General features: G+C 44.1%; 8 protein-coding genes across 8 annotated transcripts; 6 read left to right on the forward strand and 2 right to left on the reverse strand.

The window, feature by feature from the left end:
* The first annotated feature begins 20 nt into the window (after nucleotides 1-20).
* Nucleotides 21-1,637, forward strand: BYT42DRAFT_551858 (uncharacterized protein). Its single transcript, XM_051566312.1, has 2 exons — nucleotides 21-801; nucleotides 868-1,637. Exons 1-2 carry the CDS (start codon nucleotides 267-269, stop codon nucleotides 1,494-1,496), a joined length of 1,164 nt encoding a protein of 387 aa, XP_051428206.1. The 5' UTR covers nucleotides 21-266; the 3' UTR covers nucleotides 1,497-1,637.
* Nucleotides 1,638-6,069: 4,432 nt separating this feature from the next.
* Nucleotides 6,070-7,064, forward strand: BYT42DRAFT_15198 (uncharacterized protein). Its single transcript, XM_051562293.1, has one exon. The coding sequence runs from the start codon at nucleotides 6,360-6,362 to the stop codon at nucleotides 6,978-6,980; it is 621 nt and encodes a 206-aa protein (XP_051428207.1). The 5' UTR covers nucleotides 6,070-6,359; the 3' UTR covers nucleotides 6,981-7,064.
* Nucleotides 6,977-7,799, forward strand: BYT42DRAFT_619821 (uncharacterized protein; the record flags this gene model as incomplete). Its single annotated transcript, XM_051572357.1, has 2 exons — nucleotides 6,977-7,252; nucleotides 7,309-7,799. 2 exons carry the CDS (start codon nucleotides 6,977-6,979, stop codon nucleotides 7,702-7,704), a joined length of 672 nt encoding a protein of 223 aa, XP_051428208.1. The 3' UTR covers nucleotides 7,705-7,799.
* Nucleotides 7,724-8,820, forward strand: BYT42DRAFT_15225 (uncharacterized protein). Its single transcript, XM_051562295.1, has 2 exons — nucleotides 7,724-8,223; nucleotides 8,284-8,820. Exons 1-2 carry the CDS (start codon nucleotides 7,894-7,896, stop codon nucleotides 8,683-8,685), a joined length of 732 nt encoding a protein of 243 aa, XP_051428209.1. The 5' UTR covers nucleotides 7,724-7,893; the 3' UTR covers nucleotides 8,686-8,820.
* BYT42DRAFT_15226 (uncharacterized protein) lies at nucleotides 8,821-9,526 on the forward strand. Its single transcript, XM_051562296.1, has one exon. It carries the CDS (start codon nucleotides 8,955-8,957, stop codon nucleotides 9,417-9,419), a length of 465 nt encoding a protein of 154 aa, XP_051428210.1. The 5' UTR covers nucleotides 8,821-8,954; the 3' UTR covers nucleotides 9,420-9,526.
* A 3,070-nt stretch (nucleotides 9,527-12,596) lies between these two features.
* On the forward strand, nucleotides 12,597-16,275 carry BYT42DRAFT_551883 (uncharacterized protein). Its single transcript, XM_051566313.1, has 16 exons — nucleotides 12,597-12,725; nucleotides 12,788-12,902; nucleotides 12,963-13,133; nucleotides 13,193-13,339; nucleotides 13,397-13,595; nucleotides 13,650-13,929; nucleotides 13,983-14,113; nucleotides 14,171-14,283; nucleotides 14,346-14,473; nucleotides 14,531-14,683; nucleotides 14,746-14,925; nucleotides 14,999-15,156; nucleotides 15,213-15,506; nucleotides 15,572-15,654; nucleotides 15,712-15,867; nucleotides 15,922-16,275. Exons 1-16 carry the CDS (start codon nucleotides 12,609-12,611, stop codon nucleotides 16,215-16,217), a joined length of 2,721 nt encoding a protein of 906 aa, XP_051428211.1. The 5' UTR covers nucleotides 12,597-12,608; the 3' UTR covers nucleotides 16,218-16,275.
* BYT42DRAFT_551886 (mitochondrial ATP synthase epsilon chain-domain-containing protein) lies at nucleotides 16,276-16,855 on the reverse strand. Its single transcript, XM_051566314.1, has 3 exons — nucleotides 16,718-16,855; nucleotides 16,519-16,654; nucleotides 16,276-16,459 (listed from the first exon to the last, which is right to left on the reverse strand). The coding sequence occupies exons 1-3, from the start codon at nucleotides 16,744-16,746 to the stop codon at nucleotides 16,427-16,429; spliced, it is 198 nt and encodes a 65-aa protein (XP_051428212.1). The 5' UTR covers nucleotides 16,747-16,855; the 3' UTR covers nucleotides 16,276-16,426.
* A 2,498-nt stretch (nucleotides 16,856-19,353) lies between these two features.
* Nucleotides 19,354-23,554, reverse strand: BYT42DRAFT_551891 (FACT complex subunit-domain-containing protein). Its single transcript, XM_051566315.1, has 16 exons — nucleotides 23,452-23,554; nucleotides 23,240-23,341; nucleotides 23,096-23,180; nucleotides 22,909-23,030; nucleotides 22,693-22,845; nucleotides 22,458-22,634; nucleotides 21,477-22,382; nucleotides 21,236-21,406; nucleotides 20,857-21,166; nucleotides 20,684-20,799; nucleotides 20,439-20,612; nucleotides 20,085-20,374; nucleotides 19,893-20,022; nucleotides 19,670-19,823; nucleotides 19,567-19,599; nucleotides 19,354-19,501 (listed from the first exon to the last, which is right to left on the reverse strand). Exons 1-16 carry the CDS (start codon nucleotides 23,518-23,520, stop codon nucleotides 19,434-19,436), a joined length of 3,060 nt encoding a protein of 1,019 aa, XP_051428213.1. The 5' UTR covers nucleotides 23,521-23,554; the 3' UTR covers nucleotides 19,354-19,433.
* Nucleotides 23,555-23,597: the final 43 nt, after the last annotated feature.

The following is a 23,597-nucleotide window of genomic DNA, read 5'->3' on the forward strand; positions in this document are numbered from 1 at the left end:
AGGTAATTCCACTGTTTATTCTTTTCTTTTTCGACCGACATTCGGATAAAATAAGATGATTATGGTAACCTAAAGTCGATACAGATATTCTTGCCCAAATTCGCGATCTGCAATCAGTTATTGATGACTTTGAGAAACACGGACACAGTTTCGGAGAATTATCAGACACACAACAAAAGGTTCAGGTACACGACGAACCAGATGTGAGCATAGAAGGTTCAGAAAATATCGATTACCCTATCGATGAGAAAACACTAGTGGAAGATATGCATGGAGAAACACCAACGGATGAATGGCACATCGAAGAGAAACAGCTTGCGCCTGCATTATCTCAAATAACGTTCCGCTTTTCAGACGACTTTTCTTCTTTGGCGGACCACTTGGCTCAGTTCTCGATAGACTATCAGCAAATGCATGCAACCACAGACCAACAGGAGGAGGAACCAAAACGGGACGTACAAATACATGCGGATCCTGTCATACGAATTTTTGCTGACAGAGAGACCAGTGATACTGAGGAATCGCAATCTACAATTGATACGCCCGGAATGTCGCCAAAGACCGTGCCAAGAAACACATCATGTAAATTCATTCCGCTCAGACGTCGCAAGGAGCATAACGCACAACAACCTATGCAGTACCATGCACGTTCGTATACTGAAATGATGCGAATTACAGACACCAAGGAACGCATAGCATTCTATGAGCGAACCTGCGATCAGTGTTTGCATGCCGAATCAAAGTTATCTTCTTGGATCAAGCGACAGAAAGAAAAAGGCCTACCGACACCATTAACAGAAGGTATAAAGTCAAGTTGAGATAAAATAAGGATATGTATTTATACTATTTCATTTAAATTTGGATCAGGGTATCAGCCACCACCACGATTGCCATGTGAGGAAACACCTGTTTCTATTCGGTCGAGCCATTTTGCAAACATGAGCCGATCTTTCAGTGGATCGGTGAGTATGATCTGGCGAAAAGCTTCCAAGAACGGATTAAGCGATCCTCTTCGACCGCGCGACCAAAAAGGCCTATTTTCGGGCTCCAGCAGTCGTCTCTCACTTGCACGTGCTGCGCATCCTCCCCGGGTATCGCCTGCATATATTAAACCTTTTCATGATATTCAGCGACTGCCAGTTAAAAGCAAAAGCACGTCGTCCGGACTAACACCTCTCAATATGAGCTTATTGCATCGCAACTACAGCTTGCAGTCGGCAAGCCCACTTTCAGCTACCCTTCACACGCCTCATTCATATTCATCCTTGCGTTCCAGATCCAGTACTCAGTCAATTAGAGAGCGTTACTATACTCCTACAACGTCCACTAATCCTTTGGAAGAAATGTGCATCGCACTGCCTCATATTCATCGAAGCGTTTTGCAAGGTTACCTGGCAGAAGCCAACGGAGATCCCATGCTCGGAATTACACTTGCCGTCCGACAGCTAAAAACAATTTCCTCTTCTACATCAAGACAAAGCATCCCTATCCAGTAAAAAAAAAAAAGCCTGATCGAAATAAACGTACTATCCGGACAATTTGTTTTGCAAATCCATGCAGAAACCAGTGGCTGTAACGCAGAGGATGCTTAATGTATTCAGGGAAACCACGTCAGTAACAAAGTTTTGAAACTCACATTATGATATCGTTAGAAAAAGAGCGTATTAATTAAGAAAGTTATGCCTGAAACATTTCCTTTTGGGCCTTTTAACCACTCTGTAAACCGTTGTAAAAGGGAAGGTGCGCTGGGTTTCAGTGAAGCTTTGCATTGGCTTTTCACTTTTTACGCCCCGCTGATTTTTTACAAGGTTCTGTCACTGCTGTGAGATGGTGCATAAAAAAAAATTTAAGAACTTTTATATCCTGCCACACCAAACAGTAATTTGCATCATGCGTTGCCGGTGTGGAAGTACGAATCACCAAAGAGTCTCGAACTCACGGTGTCCCTTGAACCCAAGGAATACAACTGCTGACCAGATCATCCAAGAGCCGCAGTTTATTCCTGAGCAGGTTATTCAAGGACCGCAGCAGATTGAAGTTTCTTCACAATGTAAACATCTCTCTTGATGATTTTTTTTTTCGAAAGATGCATATTTCTGAACTCTTTAAAATTTCGGATAGACCATACCAGGCGTTGTCAATGTGGACATACGGATCACCAAAGAATGACGAGTTCACGGTGTCTGTTGAATCGCACGAATACAACTGCTGAGTTTATTCAAGTCACCCAACAAGGTATTTTACATATATTCTCTTGGCAGTAGTTTATTCAAAATTATGCCACATTGTATACATTTGTTTTGGATATTTCCAATTTCTGAGATCCTGATAGATTTGATTTGCCAATGTGGGGGCACAGATCACCAAAACGTGTCAAGTAGGCTCTGTCCCTTAAATCCTAGAAGTATGGCAGACGACGTTGAGGATACCGATCCACTTGCACCTGTGTCTTCAATTATGGAAGGTATGAATTTTTCTTTCAAAGCCCCTCTGACATTGCACGCATTAAGTTTATGTTTTCCCATTATGTTGCTACCAGTTGAGCCAGCTGACGTTGAGGATACCGTTCCACTTGCTCCCGTGTCTTCAACTACGGAAGGTATACATTTTCGTCAAAGCTCCTCTAACATTGCATGCATTAAGAGCTTATATTTTCCATATACGTTGCTTTATCAGTAGGACCATCCCACAATACTGCCCGCATCTCCTTTGAAGAATTTCAAGGAGGGGCCTCAATTCGTGCTCCAAACGTCAACATCGATGGAGTAATGGACAATGGCAGCATGACCTTGGTCTGTGTTTCCTGTGGAGCCAAAGGCTGGGAATCCGAAAAAGTGGCTGGAACCCGTCAAGAACCTCGGTTTGTTATTTGCGCAACCAGGGAAAGGTCCAGTTGCCCGTCCTTCAGCCGCCTCTTGAAGAACTGTGACAATTACTCACCGGCCAAGACGCGATCTCCAAGGAGTTCATCCATTATATCCGAAAGTACAATACCCTTTTTGCATTTACTTCGATTGGTGTCGAGGTATGTACATCATGGCAGTTGTGATGCCGAGACAACACTCAAACAAAAACAGAAAAACGTTGCTTACTAAATTGGGTTTGATATACTGTAGATTGATGAGGAATTGGCCAATGCAAGATCTGGCAGTTATACCTTCCGTATGCATGGCACTATCCATCACAGAATTACCCAATATGCATCCTCAGCAAACTTTCAACCGTCATTCTCGCAATTATACATATATGATCCTGATATCCAGGCAGCAAACATCGGTCATCTATGTTTGACGATCTCCATCCCCAAATCCCCCAACTTTTGCAGACGATGATGGCTCGGGTGAATCCGTATACCCGTATATACCAATCTGCTGGAGAACATTTGCGAGGTAACGATACCGCAACGGGATACGAAATTGTTCTACGCGACATGCGATAATACCCGTCGTCTATTACCTGGGGGTCATCGCGGACAGTATCTGCAGCCGGCCGCCACCAATATAGCGGCTATCATACCAGACAGATCAAGACAGCAAGGCACCACTGTCGGCTACTGCCGCGATGTCAGAATAAAGCTGCAAGGCGGTGACGGTTTACTACGTATTGACAAACGCCATCCTCTTTATGACCCATTACAGTACGTGCTCATATTGACGAGGGGAGAGCACTGCTGTTGGGAATCATGTGGATCAGCAAGTTACTATACCCCGGATCATGCTCTATTACGAAAAGGCCGATCTTCCATTTACTCTCTCACGTCGGCAATTGCCTTTACGTCTGGCTTTTGTGTTAACAATCAACAAACCGCAAGGTTAGTCATTGGGCAAAGTCAGGTTATACCTTCCGGCACCAGTGTTCAGCCATGGTCAGTTATACATTGCAGTTTCTCAGGTAAGTGATGGGCAGGATTTGAAGGTAACACTGGCACACGAACATGCTGAAACGCGAATCACCAACAACATCGTATATCATGAGGCTTTTTCTCGAATTTGATCAATTCAATAAAGATGCGGCTCTCGAAGAAAAAATATATCATTGATTGGGATCAAGCATGATTGTGAGAAACAGAGTTCCTGAAGTAATAGCTGACTTTCGTCGGAGCAGAATTTCCCCAGTCGGGGGTCCAGGGGGGTTTACCCCCCTTGGCGACGCTAACTCTGTTGAATGACCCGAAGCGGCTCATTCAGTCGAAGCGAAGCGAGACAAGAGGTAGCTAGTGATACCTATATACCTACCATTATTAAAATGTTTGGGAGTTATGCGCGCTAATTTTCAGTCACAAGACAGCCACATTGGGTTTTTGCTACATTTGTCGGCTTTGATTGGGTAATTTTTGAAAAACAAATATATATGATTGATTGCAACGAAACCAGACAGCTGTTGATCGGCCCGACCTTTGCGCTCGAATTTTTAACATGAAGCGTAAAGCCCTGATGGAAGATCTAAAGAAGAACCATGTTTGGGAAGAGTCGTTACCCATGTACACACGGCGAGTTTTAGAAGCGAGGCTTACTGCATCTTCATTTGCTTTTGGTGTTACTCCGGAGGATAAGCCGAGAACACTTGATGACTATGATCGTATCGTGTGTGCCGAACTTCCGGACAGAGAGAGATTTCCTGATCTCTACGACACTGTCAGCAGATGTATGATGCACGGTCCGTGTGGAACAACGCATCCGAGGTCTCCCTGCATGGAAAACGGCTCATGTAAAAAGTGCTACCCGCGCTCCTTTAACGACACTACCATCGAAGATCCCAGGGGCTCCCCTCTTTACCGTCGCCGCAATAATGGAGATGTCGTTCTCAAAAACAATGTTCAGTTGGACAACAGATGGGTCGTGCCGCATAATAGATTTCTATGTGCGAAATACAACGCTCACATCAATGTCGAATTTGTACTTCCTTGGAAAGTGTCAAATACTTGTACAAATATGTATACAAAGGCCATGATCGAGCTGCAGCAGCAATGTATCGTGTCGACAATGACAGAAATGTCCAAGGACAAGTCGATGAGATCACTCGCTTCATTGATGCCCGGTATGTATCCGCTGCCGAGGCCGTTCACCGGTTGCTGTCGTTCACAATGCATCGTGAGTATCCGAGCACACAACGCCTCGCTATCCACCTTGAAAACGAGCAGGTTGTGCAGTTCCGGGAGGACGAAAACCCGCAGATCGTTGCAGATCGTCAGCACGAAACCACATTGACTGCGTGGTTTGCGCGAAACCGACTTGATCCTCACGCACGTACTCTTCTGTATCCCGATTTTCCAGAACGATACGTCTACCATCCCAGATCCCATAGATGGGAACCTCGCCAACGTGGATTTGGTAACACGATCGGGCGCGTCTACGCTGTTTCACCGCGTCAAGTAGAGAAGTACTACCTTCGAATGTTGCTATATAGCGTCCCCGGAGCACAGAGCTTCGAACACATTCGAACAGTCGACGGCATTGTCATGCCCACGTATCAAATGCCGTGTGCTCTTCGATTTCTGTTCGCCATCATTGTTAATGAATGTCAGGCTCCTGACCCGTTTGCGCTTTGGATGCAGTTTCGCCAGCATTTGGCAGAAGACTATATCCATTTTGGAGAACTCAAAATCCGGGCGACGTCGGTCAAGTGGAGGCACCGCAAACCGTGTACGATCGCGCGTTGCTTGACATTGAAGATCATCTCAACCGTCAGTCAAGTTCTTTGCTCAACTATGATGGTTTTGTTCTCCCTGCTCGCCAAGAAATTGACAGAATGGGACGCCGCACTCAGCTTCGACTCATAAGAGAACAATACGATCTTATCGCAGATGCCGCCAACGCACCTGAAAGTCATGAACGCTTGAACGAAAACCAACGTGCCGTATACGATGCAATCATCCACAGTGTCGCGCATGGAAGCAATGCATCAGCCCGATTGTTCTTCATCGACGGTCCTGGTGGCACAGGCAAGACCTTCCTCTTCGACAGTATCCTTACTGCAGTACGTCAACAAGGCAGAATAGCTCTGTAGAAATGGAGTTCATCCGTGGAGTATACAAAGAGTGCACGGCGCTTGCTGAAAAGGAAATTGATGAGAACGCTCATCAAAGAAAAGATTGACTACATGGCACTTTGGCGCGAGTATGTCATGAATCATTTCGACGATACTTTCAACAGTGTCCGCAGTAAAATTGAAGCAAACGAGAATGAAGATCAGCAGACGGACGATCCTGTCACGGATCCGAAAAAATCCAAACAACTTATTCGTACTTGCTCTGTCCCACTTTCACGAGTCATTCGTTCCGATCTCCCTACCGCGATAACTTTTTGCAAAGCATCAGCAAGTTTTCAATTCACCTTACCGGCATCATCTCCAAACTATCAATGCTTACTTATCTCACTTGCTTGAATTATAGCAAATCGCCAAATGGCAACACCCAGACACCACCAGCCTTATTCAATTTTCATCATCTTTTCCCGCCAGCGTTTCAATGGCAAAGCGAATTTCTCGGGACTTTCAAAATGATACCGATTCCACCGATACCTGATAGTTTACAAGATAGACTGCATGCGAGAGTCACGGACGACAGCAGCAACAAGCAGATTGATGCGCATGATGATCTTCTGTCGCCGCGGCATTTGCAGTTTTTATATTCGCGGTTTATAAGCTCCGCAGCAACGAAAACAGAATCCCGTGGCTTTCCTTCCCTCTGGTTCGATTGGTGCAAGAGTTTACCAGAAATGGCGCAATCGTTTTCAGATATGCCTGGCTGCTCTCAAACGATCAATGCTGCAATCAAGAAATATTCTATCAACGTCAAAACTCTATGGTCCCGCGCAGCACCCGGAAAAATCTTGGATCGAGTAGTTCGCGTTTTATTGCGGATACATTTGGCTCCAGCCCGTGAAAGTCAATACCAAGAGAAACTCAGAAAGTCGACGATAAACGAAAATGCCCCCGTGCAACAAAGAAGGCGTTGGAACGGCGAATCAAGCAAGAAATGAAAAGTTTAGCGCAAGCTCAGAATAGCGAAAAGTCTCTGATCAGGTTACGCCGGTTGTATGTACAATCTCAGCCAGACAGAGAGGTGACTATGCGCGATATCACCGATGAAATCGAAACGCTGTATATATCGGATGTGCCAAATGTCGATGAAGAAGATCTGTTGGAGCTCATTGAGGAAGAAGACGACGAAGAAGAAGAAAGATTAGAGGAAGAGGAGGGGATAGACATCCGTCAAACCGAAGAACAACAAATAACATTCGTTGATCATCAGGTGAGTCACGAGAAGGGAAGTCCAGTTCAGAATTTGCATTTAACACTTTACTAAAGGACCTGATCTGTCGTCGTTTGAGCGCTATCAAGGCGGTGGTCAAGAAGTTGATTACGGAATCAAGCACTGATGAAACCGGTACAGAATCGCGTATTCAAAAGCACACACCAAGAAATATCTCATGGATAACTGAGGAATACCGAGTAATTACATTGATTTCTGACCAATTTGCCCCTTATTTTCCAAAGTACGGGAAATTGCAGAAGCACCCGGCCCTCCTGTTACCATTCATGACACTGTGTAATGCGATCTTTCGTCTGGCGGGTTACGGCAAACTTACAAGATCAGTTCATCCTGTGGTCTCGCCATCCGCCGAACAAACGCTCCACCTAGACGAAACAAGTATCTACGAGCTTTTCGGTTCATCTTTTGGCATGTATCAATTCGTTTCATGAAACAACAATCCCATCACATCCTTGGTCGAAGCGCGGAAAAATCCTGTCGGCATTATTGCAGCGATATTTGATCTGGGAAAAGCCAAGGACATCTGCGAGAGCTATGGATTGACGTTCCAACACCGAATCTCAACAAATGGCAAAGTGGCGATCCTCCAAGGATTACTGATTCATCGTCGAACGTACGAAATGACATCGAGATATGATAGACGGCATGAACGCAAAAAATCAAGTGCTAAACCGGTCGTTCAAGACGACGACACGAAAAATCAGATCGATTCATTGACTGATGTTATTGATGGCTTGCAAAAACGGCAAAAAGATACCGTGAAATTGAGGCAATCATTACAAAACGAGGTGAAACTGGCAAAAGGCCGATTCTATGAAGACCGTTCCGACTTGAATTTCAGAAATTGGCAACATAAAAAGGCTGCAATGCAGAGGGAAAATCGGGCGCTTTTGACATGCCGAACAAGTTTGCGCAAGGCAAAAAATGGACGTTATTTGTTGCGAGGCCAGGTAAGTTAATTTGTAAATTGAATCAACGGCTGTTTGAACTAATGCAACCCATATTGATAGCTGTACCGAGGAAAAGATACAGAGGAAGAAAGACGTGATACTGTCCCTACAGCAGCATTTCCTCAATGCATGGACGAGGCGAGAAGATTGGACATCTCCCAATTACAGCATGCCGTAACTTTTTCCGGAACGGATTATGGAATCCAAACAATGTCGGTGACCGTGCCTTTGACCATACCGACCATCAGCAGGCACTTGCAGTTATACAACAGATACGCTTGTCGTGAAACTTGCGCTGACTTCGAAGCAGGAGATGTTCTTACCGATCCTGAGCTGTTCCTTCCGAAACCGGTTAAAATCCGTGCCAAGAACATCGAAGAAATCTCATTTGCGAGAAGACACAGAAGAAGACGTGAAAAATTAAAGAAGGTATTATTTTATTCACATCTGGAGAATGGCTGACTGACTGGAAAATAGATGACTCCTTCGATCAGGAGCACTGAAGAAATGTTGAGCCGTAACCCAATTTCGCACGCTTGGACGCAGGAAGAAGCATTGCATAGTTTCAAAGTATGCAGATTTTTCTTGAACCAAGTGGATATACTAAACTCACACCGTCATTGTTGTAGTTACAAGAAGATGCAAGCGACACATTGCGTAATTTTTATCATAATCGCAAGTCCAAGAAAATAGCATATACGCAGTCATTGCGTACAAAGCGAGCCTATGCGATGCTGGCGTCAAGCGAACGGGCGCAAATGACCGATCGAAATGTTCCAACGAACTTAGTGATGTGCATTGGAAATGCTGGGACAGGTGTGGGCTCTCGCATCAGAGGCCATGCACGAAGAGGGGGGAAGAAGATGCGGACAGAGCACTCAAAAAACACGACAGTCGCTATAACAAATGAATTCTGCTCATCGAAGACTTGCGTATTCTGTTTCCAACAAACAGAGCTAACGAAACGAAGCTTACCTGATGGAAAAACGAAGCAAGTCCTTGGTGCAGTCCGATGCATCAACCCAGATTGTCCTGCCGTCCAAAGAGGTCACGCAACGAGGAATCGCGACCAGCAAGCTGCATTCGCTATTTGGTCTGGCAGGTGCGGTCCGAATGCTTTCGAAGAACAACATGACCTTGTCACCCTTCGATCCACGGCCGCAAAGCAACGACAATATGTTATTCAAAATGAATAACGATACAATCACTATCGAGGCTATCCGAAGCGATACGCCTATGGTCCCACTCAGCTTGAGTGGATTAACAGTGGGCCAACACGCCCAAGGCTAGTTATTATGCAATTTTGTTCCAGTTGTTTCATTCTTTCGAAATGCAATTTTTGCATCACTGAATTGACGCTATTGAAAAAAAGGCCAAGGATATGCGAAAATGAAAACAATTTGGCCTACGCGCGGACTTGCTTCTCCATACCAAGATCAGTTGATGGATCTATCTGTCCGCATTGTCAACATTGACTATTACCTAAGCGATCTTGGTCCATTTGATCGTAGTTCTACCCCATTCAGTAATGCTCCTCTGAAGAAAGTTCCCGTCATTCGCATATTCGGTTCCACACCTGTAGGGCAGAAAACATGTGTTCATGTCCATCAGGTAATCTATCCGATCCGTTTGGATCATCGCAAGCAAGCGATGCGCGATCTCCTGATCTAACTTTTGCGCCATGTATTGTTTTTGCCTTCATATATATACTATAGGTATATCCCTACTTTTTCGTTCCATTCGATCTGACGTCCGACAATCCAACGGCAATACAACAAGAGATCTATCGATTCGGCACAGCTTTAAATCATGTCATGAATTTGTCACAAAGCAAGACAAAGGAAACGACTGAACAATATATCGCGGCTATCGTACTCGTCAAGGGCATCCCATTCTATGGATATCATACTCGGTACCAAACGTTCCTCAAGATCTATCTTCTCAATCCTTCCCATAAATTACGCATGCTGGAATTATTGCAAAGTGGCGCAGTCCTGGAAGCGGTATTCCAACCTTATGAAGCGCATATTCCTTATGAACTCCAATTTTTAATGGACTACAACTTGTACGGAATGAATTGGATTCAGTTTTCTGCTGTGGACGCACCAGATACATCGGATTTGTGGTTGTCGTTGAGATTCAGGCAACCGCTTCTGAACGAACCAAAGGCCTCCTTTCTCAATCCGACCTTTGTGTCACCGACATCTAGTATGAATCATCCAGTCTTCACGGCACGATCTGTACCCGAGCATTTGCAGTGGCGTCAATTGCAGCGAACAAGTTATTGCGAACTAGAACTAGATGTTACCGCCATGGCAATTGCTAACCGCTTACAAGTCAAAGAACGCGATATCCATTCCGGGCTCAAGAACGACAAAGAATCCGTATCCACGAAATCTTCAGCGCCAAAAGAAAATATTGACAAGTTTGTAAAGTCATTGGCAGGTATATGGGAAGATGAAACCAACCGACGGCGTTTCCGAGGTGTTCAGTCGCCGATCCCGCCCGTTTCCCAAGTAGAAGAGCGCTTGGAACATACTCCCTGGTCGAATGAAACCGATCTTTGGCGCATGATTGATGCGATGATAAAGGAAGATGATCAGAATCAGGAAGTCGCCGACGACTCTTTTCCAAAAGTATTGACGGCTTTTCAAGCTGTTGAAGCATTGTATCCCGCGCGCTATTACGAATGGATGAATGCTCGAGGTCAAATGACAGCCATCAGTTCGGAACATAGCAGCCACCCACAAGTGTCTCTTATCACACCACCTACCGATCTTGGCTTGGACGAAGAGAATCTGCATGCTTTATTTGATAAAAGCACCGGTTCAGGTTCGCCAGGAGAGCAGGAAACACCCATGCAAGAGTCTGAAGCGCCTACCTCCACTTTTGCCGAACAATTGCTCAAAAAAGGAGCCAATGTCAATCGCGGTGCCATTGAAAATATTCTCCAAGCCGACTCATTCCATGGTGGCAGCTTGGATACCGATGCGTTACTAGAAATGGTCGAAGAAGCGGAACAAGACGAACAGTATGACAAAGCTCAGGAGGAAGATCTTATCGACAACGATGAGGATCATGATGAAATTGTTGAATGGATAGAGCGAATGAAGGAAGAGAAAGTCGGCCCTTCCCAAGTATCTCGACGTGTCGAAATCGAATATGAAGATGTTATTGGTGATAAAAATGTTGGAGATAACAAGTACGGGTGCCTAAATATCTTGGGTTTCATATTCATTAGTTCGAGCAATAACCTTGCGCTTCTTTAGCGGATCATCCCATAACGAAAAACCATGGCCTTCTAGAATGATGACAGATTCATTGACAGGTTCCGACCAGCTCACGATCAGTGATGTGCCCCCTAGTTCGTCCGCGTAAATATAATTGCAATATGTTATCCTTTAAGGAAATGAAGGCTGAAGCTTTTTTTTCCCAGGAACCGTAGGAAACGAAAATCAAGGCATATACCGCAAGTAGATGGTGCTGACGATGAAGAAGACATACCCGACGATACAAATCTAAATGCAGAAGAGGCATGGGCATCTATGCGACGGTCTTACCGGCGAGAGAAACAAAGGCGGTATACTCGCGTCTCACAAGAAGATTCACTGAAATATCGCCCCACCAGCTTATCATCGGTGGAAGAGGCGTGGCCTGAGTCATCCAAGCAAGATCGAAACAAAACTACATCCCATGTGCAAACTACTCGTGAACGCGATGACGAAGACGATCTTCCAACAGTAGCGGTTTCACCATTCGATGAGGCAGCTTCTTCTCCAAATGACACCAATGTTCATCGAGAGGACAGGCGGTCGGTTGACGGGAGAAGCAGTGGTCAAGTCATGATGTCCAACGGACATCCAAGCTACTTTATCGAGCGACTCAACGGCATGTGGTCACCTCGGCAAGACCAGGAAGAGATCCGCTACCCTGCTTTCTGGTTTGATCCTCCGAAGCCCTTTTCACCTCATCAAGCAGAGACGGAGTCTGCCGTGTGCGAGCAATCGAGCCAGACATCGGAGCTTAGCAACCCATTTCTCGATGTAGAAGACGATCTTATGATGAACCATGAAGCATTTCCTTCGTCAAGTTTACTACAAATGTCCACCTATCACAAACCTGATACAAAAGCGTCAAGAGAATACATCTACAAACCAGCGCCACCCGCGGTTGATCCACCGACAACAGTTTCGTATCAATCTCCCTACTACAGTAACCCAGATGATGTCCCTTCGCGTCCTAAAGTATTTGCCGGAAAGGAATTCAAGCTCCTTTCTCACAGTGTGATTCATCTGAAAGAGTTCGACCCATCTCCTGTTACTGATATCACGTTTGTGGATCTTCGTGCAACGCATTGGTGGCGAGTGTCTCGGATTCGCAATTGGATGCCTGCCAAAGACCCGCCTGCTTTGCGAAGTGTGACACGTTGGTTGGAAGAAAAAGAAAAAGAAAAAGAGGAAGAACAAAAAGTACCAGCAGTGGAAAATTCCTCAAATAGCCAGGTAGGTTAATGACACCTATCGATAGTTCGTTGCAGAGTCATTGATATGTAGTGTGGATCTAGCTCGATCGCCCGACCGCCAAGATGTCGTATGATTTCAAATTCAGTATAAGCAAGCCCAAGGCTAAAGTTACGAAAATTCGAGACTATATTGATCTTTTCAGCCTAGAAATTCATGGTAACCAATTATACATAGTCGTAATTATCCACTGACGACGGCTTATAAGGGAGCATCAAGTGAATACTAGGGCGAACTTTTTGCCGGATTTTGACCGCGATCCTGTGCAGATGGCGTTTTGGTGCTTGCAAACAGAAGATGATTCGATCGTATCGAACGGATTTCAACAAGGTTATCACATCGGGATTATTGCAGTGTCCGGAATGGATCCACACTCTCTAGGGTTTCACAGTACGATTGTGTGTCACATAAAATGCTGCTGTCATTGCTTAGACTAATGATTTCTGTAGATGTGGATGTGGAGCTTGTAGACAGCGAGAAGGATTTACTGCACGCTCTCATTGATCGTGTGCGTTTATATGATCCCGATCTTTTGGTCGGTTACGAGCTTCACAGTGCTTCATGGGGTTATCTCATCGAGCGAGCAGCCACCTACGGTAAATCATGCAATAATGGACATCTACATTCATCTTGGCACTCACTCACGCTTTTAGATATCAACCTTATTGATGAGCTGTCGCGAGTTTATACCACTTCACAGAACATCCAGCGAGACAGATGGGGTTACCAAAAAGCTTCGGTTTTTCGCGTGATTGGCAGACATATGATCAATGTATGGCGTTTGATGAAGAGTGAAGTTAATTTGAAGAGTTATACATACGAAAACGTCGTCTACAACCTGCTTCACTACAGGTAATCAAAGGATACTTAAATTCAAGTGATCCACTGCTCATCTTTTATGACCAGAGTTCCTCATTTTTCCCATCAAATCCTGACAGCATGGTATCAACATGGCGCGGCTGTGGTGAAGCATCGACTAGTGCGGTATTATTTGGAGCGGGTTCAGATTAACTTGGATCTTTTGGATATCTCTGAGGTTATCAGTCGTACAGCCGAGTCGGCTCGTGTCTTTGGGATCGATTTCTACTCTGTCATCACTCGCGGTTCCCAATTCAAAGTCGAATCCACCATGTTACGCATCGCTAAACCTGAAAACTACATGCTGATCAGTCCCAGTCGCAAGCAGGTAATTGGACGAAGACGGTAGACCCAATGGTGCACTGACAAGCTTGTATTTAGGTTGCAGAGCAACGCGCTATTGAATGTCTGCCTCTGATCATGGAGCCTTTATCAAAATTCTACGCGAGCCCACTAGTCGTTCTTGATTTCCAGTCGCTGTATCCATCGATCATGATTGCGTACAATTACTGGTAGCTGGTGCAAATACATGCTCTGCAACTGGGTCGGCTGACTTAGTTTCACTGTAGTTATTCCACGTGTCTCGGAAGAGTCCGTCGCTCAGGAGACAGTCGGAAGTTTGGTGTCAGCGATCTGATGATTTCACCTAAACTACTTGAAGAGCTCAAGGAGCAAATAAACGGTACGTTACCCAATTATGGTTACGGATATCGAATGAACTGAAGAAGCAGATAATTATTATAGTTGCGCCTAACGGTGTAATGTATGTCAAGGAAAGTATAAGAAAGAGCCTTCTTGCCAAAATGTTGACGGAGCTCCTGGATACGCGTGTCATGGTGAAGCGATCGATGAAAGATTACAAAGAAGACCGGGTAGGTACAATTCCTCTCTCAAAAAGAGTATCATTTACTCACAGAAAATCTATACAGGGATTGCTACGATTACTGAATGCTCGCCAACTGACGTTGAAATATCTGGCAAATGTTACTTACGGTTATACCTCGGCCACATTTTCGGGTAGAATGCCGGCGGTCGATATTGCTGACAGCATTGTTCAAACTGGACGAGAAATGCTGGAAAAGGTATACTTGGGAATCAATAACTATTTGGAAATAATTCAAACATTCTGCGATTCGATCAATAGACAATTGAACTAGTTAACTCAACCGAACGCTGGGGAGCAAAAGTGGTCTATGGAGATACGGATAGTGTTTTTGTCTATTTCCCTGGAAAGACCCGTGATGATGCCTTTACTATTGGGAACGAGATTGCGCAAACCATCACGAAAATGTTCCCTGCGCCCATTAAACTGAAATTCGAAAAGGTAAAATTCTACTTGTACTTTCCTGACTAGTCAAGGGATCGGCATGCAATGGGTACTGAAAAATACAATCTAGGTGTACCATCCTTCGGTCCTCGTGGCGAAAAAGAGATATGTCGGTTTCAAATACGAGAGTCCGGAAGATAAAGAGCCTGCCTTTGAAGCCAAGGGGATTGAGACGGTCCGCAGAGATGGCGTGGTGGCGACGCAAAAAATTCAAGAAAGTTCCTTAAAGTAAGTCGATCGCAGCCCTTTGCTTGAAATCCATGGATTCAATAACAGTTGGACAGAATCCTTTTCCGCACGCAGGATATGTGTGAACTCAAGCAATACTTGTACCGGGAGTGGACCAAGATATTATCAAATCGAGTGTCTTTGCAGGACTTTATCATAGCCAAAGAGGTTCGACTTGGAACATATCGATCAATACCTCACGGTGCAAAGGTAGCGCAGGATAACATGGCTATGGATCCGCGCGCGGAACCTCAATATGGAGAACGAGTTCCCTATGTCGTTGTCTATCGCGGTGCCAACGCCACGCTCAAAGAAAAGGTAGTACGACCTGAAGCGGTACTGCTTGACAAGTAAGTTTCTCCATATCCGTTGCTACGGGCGAACCCTATAGTAATGCATTGATTTATTTATTCAGCTCTTTACGGTTGGATGCTGAATACTATATCCGCAAACAAATCATCCCGCCCTTGGAAAGAATATTTAATCTCGTAGGCGTTGGTAAGCTGAATCTGTTGCGCGTGCTCAGTTGAGCATCGAGTATCTAACATTGCTTAGATATCATGGCGTGGTATGACAGCATGCCTAGATCTCAGAAAGCGGCCGCGTTGGCATTATCGTACTACGACGAGGTTCAGGACAAAGGGGTCAACCGGATTGACCGCTATTACGCAAGCAGTCACTGTATCATCTGCCGGCAACTTTCTGACCAGCGTAAGCACACCAGAGTTCTAACGTAACCTTGATTTTACTCACTTCAGTTGATAGCCATCTGCGACAAATGCAAACATCAGAAAAGCTTATCGCTGCTGACGCTTATTTCTCGGCAACGGGAGACTCAAGAAAAACTGGGTGCTGTGCTAGAGGTGTGTGATAATTGCTCTCAAATATCCCCCTTGCTCACGGCTTCTACAAACCCACATGCCGCCATTGGGCGTAGTGGATATGCTGATCACCCATGTGATTCTCTTGATTGCCCTGTATTCTACGAACGCATCAAAGCGAAAAATGACGTCCGCGCTACATCCACTTACGATACATTACTTGAACAACTGTCAGACTAAATTCCCCACTTCATATTTATATCGTTTCTGGTATACCTCATCAGACTCAAAACATGATATGCAAAATGACTTTTTTTTGTTTTTGTTCTTTTATGAAGATTCGTTTTCGTTTCAATTGGACGAAGCTTAAGAAGATATATAAACAGATGCTACCCTGGTCGCCGACTATTTTAGCATCACGGAGTTGCTAGACCGTTGACACTCCATTTTTATTCGGTCTTGGAGTTGGTGGCGACAAAGCGCTATCGAAGAAGCGATTAACATGCGCACAACAAAATGTCCCAATTATGGTGTAACTTACTTGTTCCTTCTGCTGGCCCTTTTCCCATTTAGCGAATTTGAGACCATTACGATCGCGCTGAGCAGCCACAGTGCGAAGATCTTCCTTCAAGGAATTGCGGAGGGCCTTGGCGCAAATGTTGGCGTATTGAAGGTAACTAAATCAACAAGCTACGCGTTTAGGACATTCCGCTCAAAGATAGACTTAATTTTTCACGTACGAAAAACCGGCAGCTTTCCAGGCAGACATGATGAAAGAAAAACGATGAAAGAAAGTTATCGAAGCAAACTATTTTTTAGCCCAAATAAAAGCCGACTGCAGGCGTTTTAGAAACAACGTCATAAGAGGCTGATAAAATATGAGCCGAAATGAGTCTAAAAAGAAGGAATCCGTTTCACTTTTTTTTTTTTGTGTGTGCGTGTGTGGCTGCGCAGATTCTCTGAAGGCGCATACTTTACCGTTGGCAAAATAACATTCATGAAGAGCATTTATTGAAAGCTTCGGGGTTCATCGTCATTGACATGGATGGTTTCCTAAGCGTGAAGAGGAATTTGAAAAAAAGAACCAAGTCAAGAGTTCTATGGCGGAAGAAGCTTTTGCGTTGGTCCCAGTTCACGCTAGGGCCAGTGGAATTGATCAGCAGTTAGATCAGCGCCAGTGGCACAGCATACAATATGTAGGTTACACTGTAGCTTTTTTGGCGCTTTAAGGTTGACATGCCGAGATGTTCAGCCGTTGTAGTACGATACTGCTTGTCGATTTTGATGTTACCTTGCTGACGACCCATTTGACGAAATCCGAACAGGCAAATTTGGGCGAATAATGGTAGACTTACAGAACCATTAGTTATAGGGGATAATGAAGGCTTCATATGTCCATTAGGTAATTCATGAGGTACTGCTGCTGTCAACTGCCTAATAAAACAAGGTAGACGAAAAGCGACAAGAATAATAGCCTATAAATTGATGGAACACGCAGATGGTGCGGTTGAAAGCTGCCACTGACAAAAAATATTGTTCCTGTTAAGGTGTGGCAGTGGTTCCTTTGATTCGTCCTCTCCTTTCTGCGTGTCCTGAATATGATTGGTGCTCTTGACAGAAAAATCGAAAAAAAAATAACGCATCGAGTATGGTATGTGATTTGCGATTTGGAGTCTTCTCATTTTATATATTCAAAGATATATTCCTTTATTTCTAATGAAGACCATGATAGATGGAATTCGATTCAATTTAAACTTGAGAATCTCAACTGAATCATATTCAATTTGATTGTCATCCACTCCAAAACATTTGAAAAAAAAAAAGAAAAAAGGAAAAGGGTCACAAAATGACAGTCACGAAGGGCGAAAAATGTAAAAATCCTGACAGGTGCAAGCTTTTTTTATTTTTTTATTCCCCTTTCCAATTTTTTTTATTGAAAACGTCGTAATGTCTTTCCGTGGTCGTAGTTGCTATAACTGTGGTGAACGCAAGTAGTCCTATTTTCTTTATGTTTGTTGTTGGCGGTGTGAATGTTCGTGTGGTTGTGTAATCTGATGAACAGCATGCATGTTGATTCAGATCAACCTGTAGCCTTTTTTTACTGGATCTATGTCGTTAGACGTTGGTCTTTGAAGGTTACTTCAAGAGTTGATCTAGAAAGTGATATGTGCATCAATGCTTGAATCGCTTTACTATTTAATACCATTTTTATTTTATATGTCGAACAATAAAGAGAGATGCAAGGTCGGAATGATGAAAGAAGTTTGTGGCTTATTCTATATATTTTTTTTTTATTTTGTATGGAACAACAGCTGGTCACCAAGCTAAGGATTGCGAAAAGACTGGTTCCGTTTGGTAAGCAGCCGTTTTTGATTGTCAACACTCATTGAGTGTTTATAATCAGAAAGGAAGAAAAATGAACTGGAATTGCAGATATTGACTGCTGTGTTTATTAGCTACAACTGCAAACAAGAAGGTCATTTGAGCAAGGACTGCACTGAACCTCGCGCTGAGAAGACTTGCTACAACTGCAACCAGACTGGCCATTTGGTAAGCAACAGGTTTTGTTTTTTGAGTCATGGCAGTGGTGGATTCCTAACATGTTGCTTTCTTGTAAAAGTCTCGCGATTGCCCTGAAGCCAGCAACAACGACTACAGCAGTGGTCCCTCTTGCTACACCGTAAGTGATAAGGGTGAAGTTCTTTGGAAACAAGCATTGGGTTGACCTTTTTTTTTTTCTTTTGTTGTGTTAGTGTGGCAAGTCTGGTCACATCTCTCGCAACTGCCGTGAAGGTGGTCGTGGTGGTTTCGGTTCCGACAGAAGCTGTTACAAGTGCGGTGGTCAAGGCCACATGAGCCGCGAATGCCCCTCTGGTGCCTCTGGTCAAAAGTGCTACAACTGCGGTGGTTCTGGCCACATCTCCCGTGATTGCGATCAACCCGCCCAGGCCAAGGTCTGCTACAAGTGCCAGCAACCTGGTCACATCTCCCGTGATTGCCCTGAACAGCAATAATTTCTTCTCGATTTTTGGCTTGCTCTGTGTGTGTTTCCAGATTCATGTAAAATAAACATCTTCTGCCACTTTTGTACACAATTTATATGGTGATTTTCATGGAGCCTTATGCCGTGACGCTCTGCATGTGTGGGCTTTAATAAATGTCTGCATCCAGTAATTACATCCACTTGTCCCACTTGCTGATTCATCATCGAATGCATTGAATGTTTGTTCAATCATGCCAAAACTGAAAATCAGATTGTTTGTTTAAATTTATGCGTGAAATGGGCTTCACTGTCGTCGTCGTAACTCAGCCATTGTCATCGTACAGAAACAAAACAGAACTGCTCATCCGTTTCAAACGAGCAAAAAATCAATCATGATCAGATATCAAATTTTTATCGATTTTTTTTTTGCGTACTATGTATAAAAGAAACAAACAATAAAAACGCTTTATGATTTAGCGTCTCATTTTCTTGCGTGGTGCTTCTTCTTCTTCACCATTGCGTTTCATCTTTCGCTCATCCGCTAAAGCAATCAATACGTGTTAGTTTTAAATCGTCATACACACCTTATTCAAACAGTTGTTATACCTTTGCGCGCTTTTTCTTCTAATTCATCCCAATCTAATAACGAATAAAGCAAAAGAAGTTATTAGTGATCTAAAACTATCGCTATATGGCACGAATAACAAACCTTCGCCAGAGTCCGACAATTCTTCCTCTTCCTCTTCATCTTCCGACGCATTTGAACCATAATCGCTTTCATCGTCACTGGAGCTTTCTTCCAATTCTTCTGAACTAATTTCAAATTCACTGGCCGAATCTGATTGATCCTCAGGATCCTCATCCTATGATAAAAAAAAATATTACAAATTAAATAAACTATTCGTTTCGTTGAGACGAAAATCGTAACCTACATCGCTGCCGGCTCCAAGGAAATTCCAACCGCCATTCTTGTAGAATTCTGCAGGGTCCTCGTTCACTGTCTTCATGATCATACTCCAGTTGAGATTCACAGGGCCTTCTGTGAAAGCTACTTCGACAGAGCTATAACAGCCATTGAATATAATGTTTTACATACAACATCCATCACGCTGGACATCACTTACTCGAGCCAGTCTTTGACGTTATCAAGTTGCGCCATGGGAATAGTGTTGATCTGTATCGGTTGACGGTGGAAGTCTTTGAAGACAAACACCATATCAAAGTTCTTGAGACCAAACTGTACGCGCTCCAAGTGAGCAATTTCAATGTCGCTCAGCGTAATGATAAGGAAAGGAGGATCAGACAAATGAACCAGACAATCAGTGGTAGGTTGCAATAAAACATTGGATCGGAAAGGAACACCCTGGAAACCAAGTTCTCGGAACGGAATATCAACTTCGATACGTCCATCACTCTATACATCATCCAACCCTGTCAATTTCATTATTACATCTACATTGTTTAATCTCCCAACTTACTGCTTCTGCAATCTTTTCAGCAAACACCTTGAATTCTTTGTTGAGATTTGCTCGTCTCCTTCGTTCTTCTTGTTCCGATTCCAGCTCATCTTCATCACCATACACATGTCGTCGTCGCTTGTTACCAGTTTCATCAAACTGGATATCGGACGCTTCACGATAGAATTGAATGTCCTAAGCAAAGGATGTGTAAGCTTAATCACAATCTTATACTTATTTGTCCATGACTGATATTCGCTTTGTACCTTTGTCTTCTTCTTGCCAATCAGCACAGGGTTTTTGAAATGAATGTGGATTAGCACCAGGAGTTCGTTATCACAAGGCTGGAAGAACAAGTGTTTAACGTTGCTAAACAATACATCTACAAAATAGATTAGAAAAAAAGAGGTATTGACTCGTAGTTATTCGTGTTACTCACTGAAAGAGTTGTCTGAACGGATGGACTGATATCGTAGACCATTGGTATGGATTTCTAATTCACCAGGCAAACGTTTGCCGTCCACTTGGGGTCGGACATACACATCGGGTAACCGAAGCGGGCGACGTCCTTTGACCTGAATCAAGTTATCTTGCTCGACTACATCAGCCATTTCTTTGCGCTGAGCTTCCTTCTTGGCAGCGTCCTTCTTCAGGTCAGTGATATTGCGGAAGATTTCCGCCATACGATGTGTATCCGCACTACGGAACGTAAGTGCGCGAACAAAGGTGGCTGTAGGATCATCGAATGGCTACGTGATTTAAACGTTTAGCGTAAAACTGACACTACTATTGGTGATCTCAGTTTTTCATTGTCTTACCATATCCTCCTTCTTACCGCCTGCTTGTCCAGGTGTGAGGAAGTTCAAACGAAGCATGACGAAATCACCTTCGTCGCTCTTGCTTGCATTCTTCAAAGTAGAAATATGGAAAGGCACAGCCATACCGTAAATGGGAAGGATGATGGATTCAGCTCGTTTATCGACGATAATCTACGACAAACAGTTGTGAGCAATGGAACTAATCATTCAGCTATGTTCATCATAATCAGCCACTATTTACCTTTTGATCCCGGATTTCACGAGGAAGTTTGGCTTCGGTTCGGTAACTTTCGAACTTGCGGAAGACAGCTTTACTTTCGTTCTGGCCATTTTCTCCGCCTTCTGAGAATTTAGCAAGACCTTCAGCGAGTTTCTGAGCGAACAACTGCTTTTGATGTTCTTTGCGCTTCTGTTCACGAGATTCTTCTTCTTGCTCCTCACTGCGGAATTTGCTTCTCAAGATAGCCGATTTCGGCAACGGCTCTTTCTTGACGGGACGCGCAGGAGCTTTGCTTGCTTCCGCCATCTCGGCATCACCTCCTTCGTCCTTGAAGAAATATGAGATTTCGTTAAGTCGCTTGCTACAGTCCGTCAACATCGTAGGTGCTTCCATCGTCACACGAATCGTATCGATCAAAAGGAGCGAATACATCTTGCTGCGATCGTCGGCTGGTTTAGGGTTTTCTAAATCCGCAAAGCCCAAAGACAAATTCACAACCATGCCGTTCTTCAATTCTCGAACGTTTTTGGCGGATAACACATAACTGCCTTCGCGAAATTCAATGCCCATGCCGAAACCGATGTTCTTTGTGAAGTGTTTTTCCAAGTCAGGGCGCTTTGATTTGATATAACCAAGCGCCTTTTGGTAAATATCTTTGATTTTCACGCCGTCACGAATATTGTCGAGCACACGAGTTTGAAGATCGACCAAGAATTCGTAATTTTTTTCCTGGATTTTACTAGGATCGATCAGGAAAGTACGTCCAATGTTGGAGCAGTAGTATTTGTAACGTGCGCCGAGTGAGCAGATGATAACACCCGCATGCAATGGTTTGTTGTCTGAAACCGCAGATGATCGCAAATCGTAATTTCCGCCACTCTGAATAATGGGAGTGTAACACCAATCGATATCGTCCTTGTTCTCAACCTACACGAACCATTGATTAGTTGATGCGAGGGAGCACAAAATTAGTTGTTACAGTAATTAATATCTTATATCAACCTCGGGCGGAATACGCAAGCGTTTTGCCATCTTTGGATCCAGCAGAGCTTCTTCGGTTTGCTCAGCCAATTTCTCGTGGCTGACTTTCTTCTCCTCGTCCACGATTGTCGACATCTCGTCGATAAAGTAGTTCTTCATCACGTTGGAGCTAATCTTGGCGGCGATACGCATGGTTCTCTATGGAGATGGTGAGTTGGACGTCATCCCTGTATTGTTCAATGCGGGCATCACATACCACTTCTTCTTCATCCTTGACCGCTAAACATGCGGAAACGGCTGGAGCAATATCCACTTCCTCAAAGCTTTTGCCGGCTTGTTTCCATGCACGGTTCCATTCGTCCACATTTTTTCCCTTGAATTTATCCTTGACGATGACACCCACTCGTTTCTACACATATGCAACATCAAAAAAAAAGCCTGCACATTGTCTTTTTGCATAACAGGGACTTACGCCACTCAAAGCTTCCACCAAAGGTTCGTACAAGGGTACGTTCTGCTCGATATTCTTTCCACGTCGAATAATGTCCACTGGAACTTGCTTGTCACCTCGCTTGACGGTTTCCAGAACATCCGCTATAAAACATGTCGTTAAGCGATGGGTGATCTCAACGTTCCGACCAGGCAATGTACAGCTCTACCTTTCTTCATACTGCAAACAAATGTAATTTTCTCAGGAGTGAAGACGATTAGTGTTTGGAAGATGGGGAATCCCAACAGCCAGGTCTGTATTATCGTCAGCCATCAATGCCATGCTTGAGATTACTGCAAGATCACGATCATACCTGAGCTGTGACTGATTTTCGATAAGGATTTTCTTCGTCATCGTCACCGACAAGCAACACTAACGCATCCACATTTTGGAATAACTCGGCATTGGTAGGGCTCTATTATCCAATATTGACGTCGGTAAGCGTTGGAGCAACTCTGCAAGCGGTACTTTGGGCACGTTGCCAAAAGTGTGGCACAGCAAACCAATTATGGAGGATTTGCTTACCTTCCACTGAGAAAGCAGAAATCGGGCCCTCTTGTGAAAGCGCTTAGCGTCGATCTCGATCGTAGCCATCAATTAAAACGAAATGTCAAGGCACCACGCCGAGTAGATCGCAATAAAAAAAAAAGAACCGCGTCCAACATTTTCTC

The sequence above is a fragment of the Radiomyces spectabilis genome (genome assembly GCF_025331425.1).
Source record: "Radiomyces spectabilis strain NRRL 2753 chromosome Unknown BYT42scaffold_1, whole genome shotgun sequence".
Taxonomy (NCBI): Eukaryota; Fungi; Mucoromycota; class Mucoromycetes; order Mucorales; family Radiomycetaceae; genus Radiomyces; species Radiomyces spectabilis.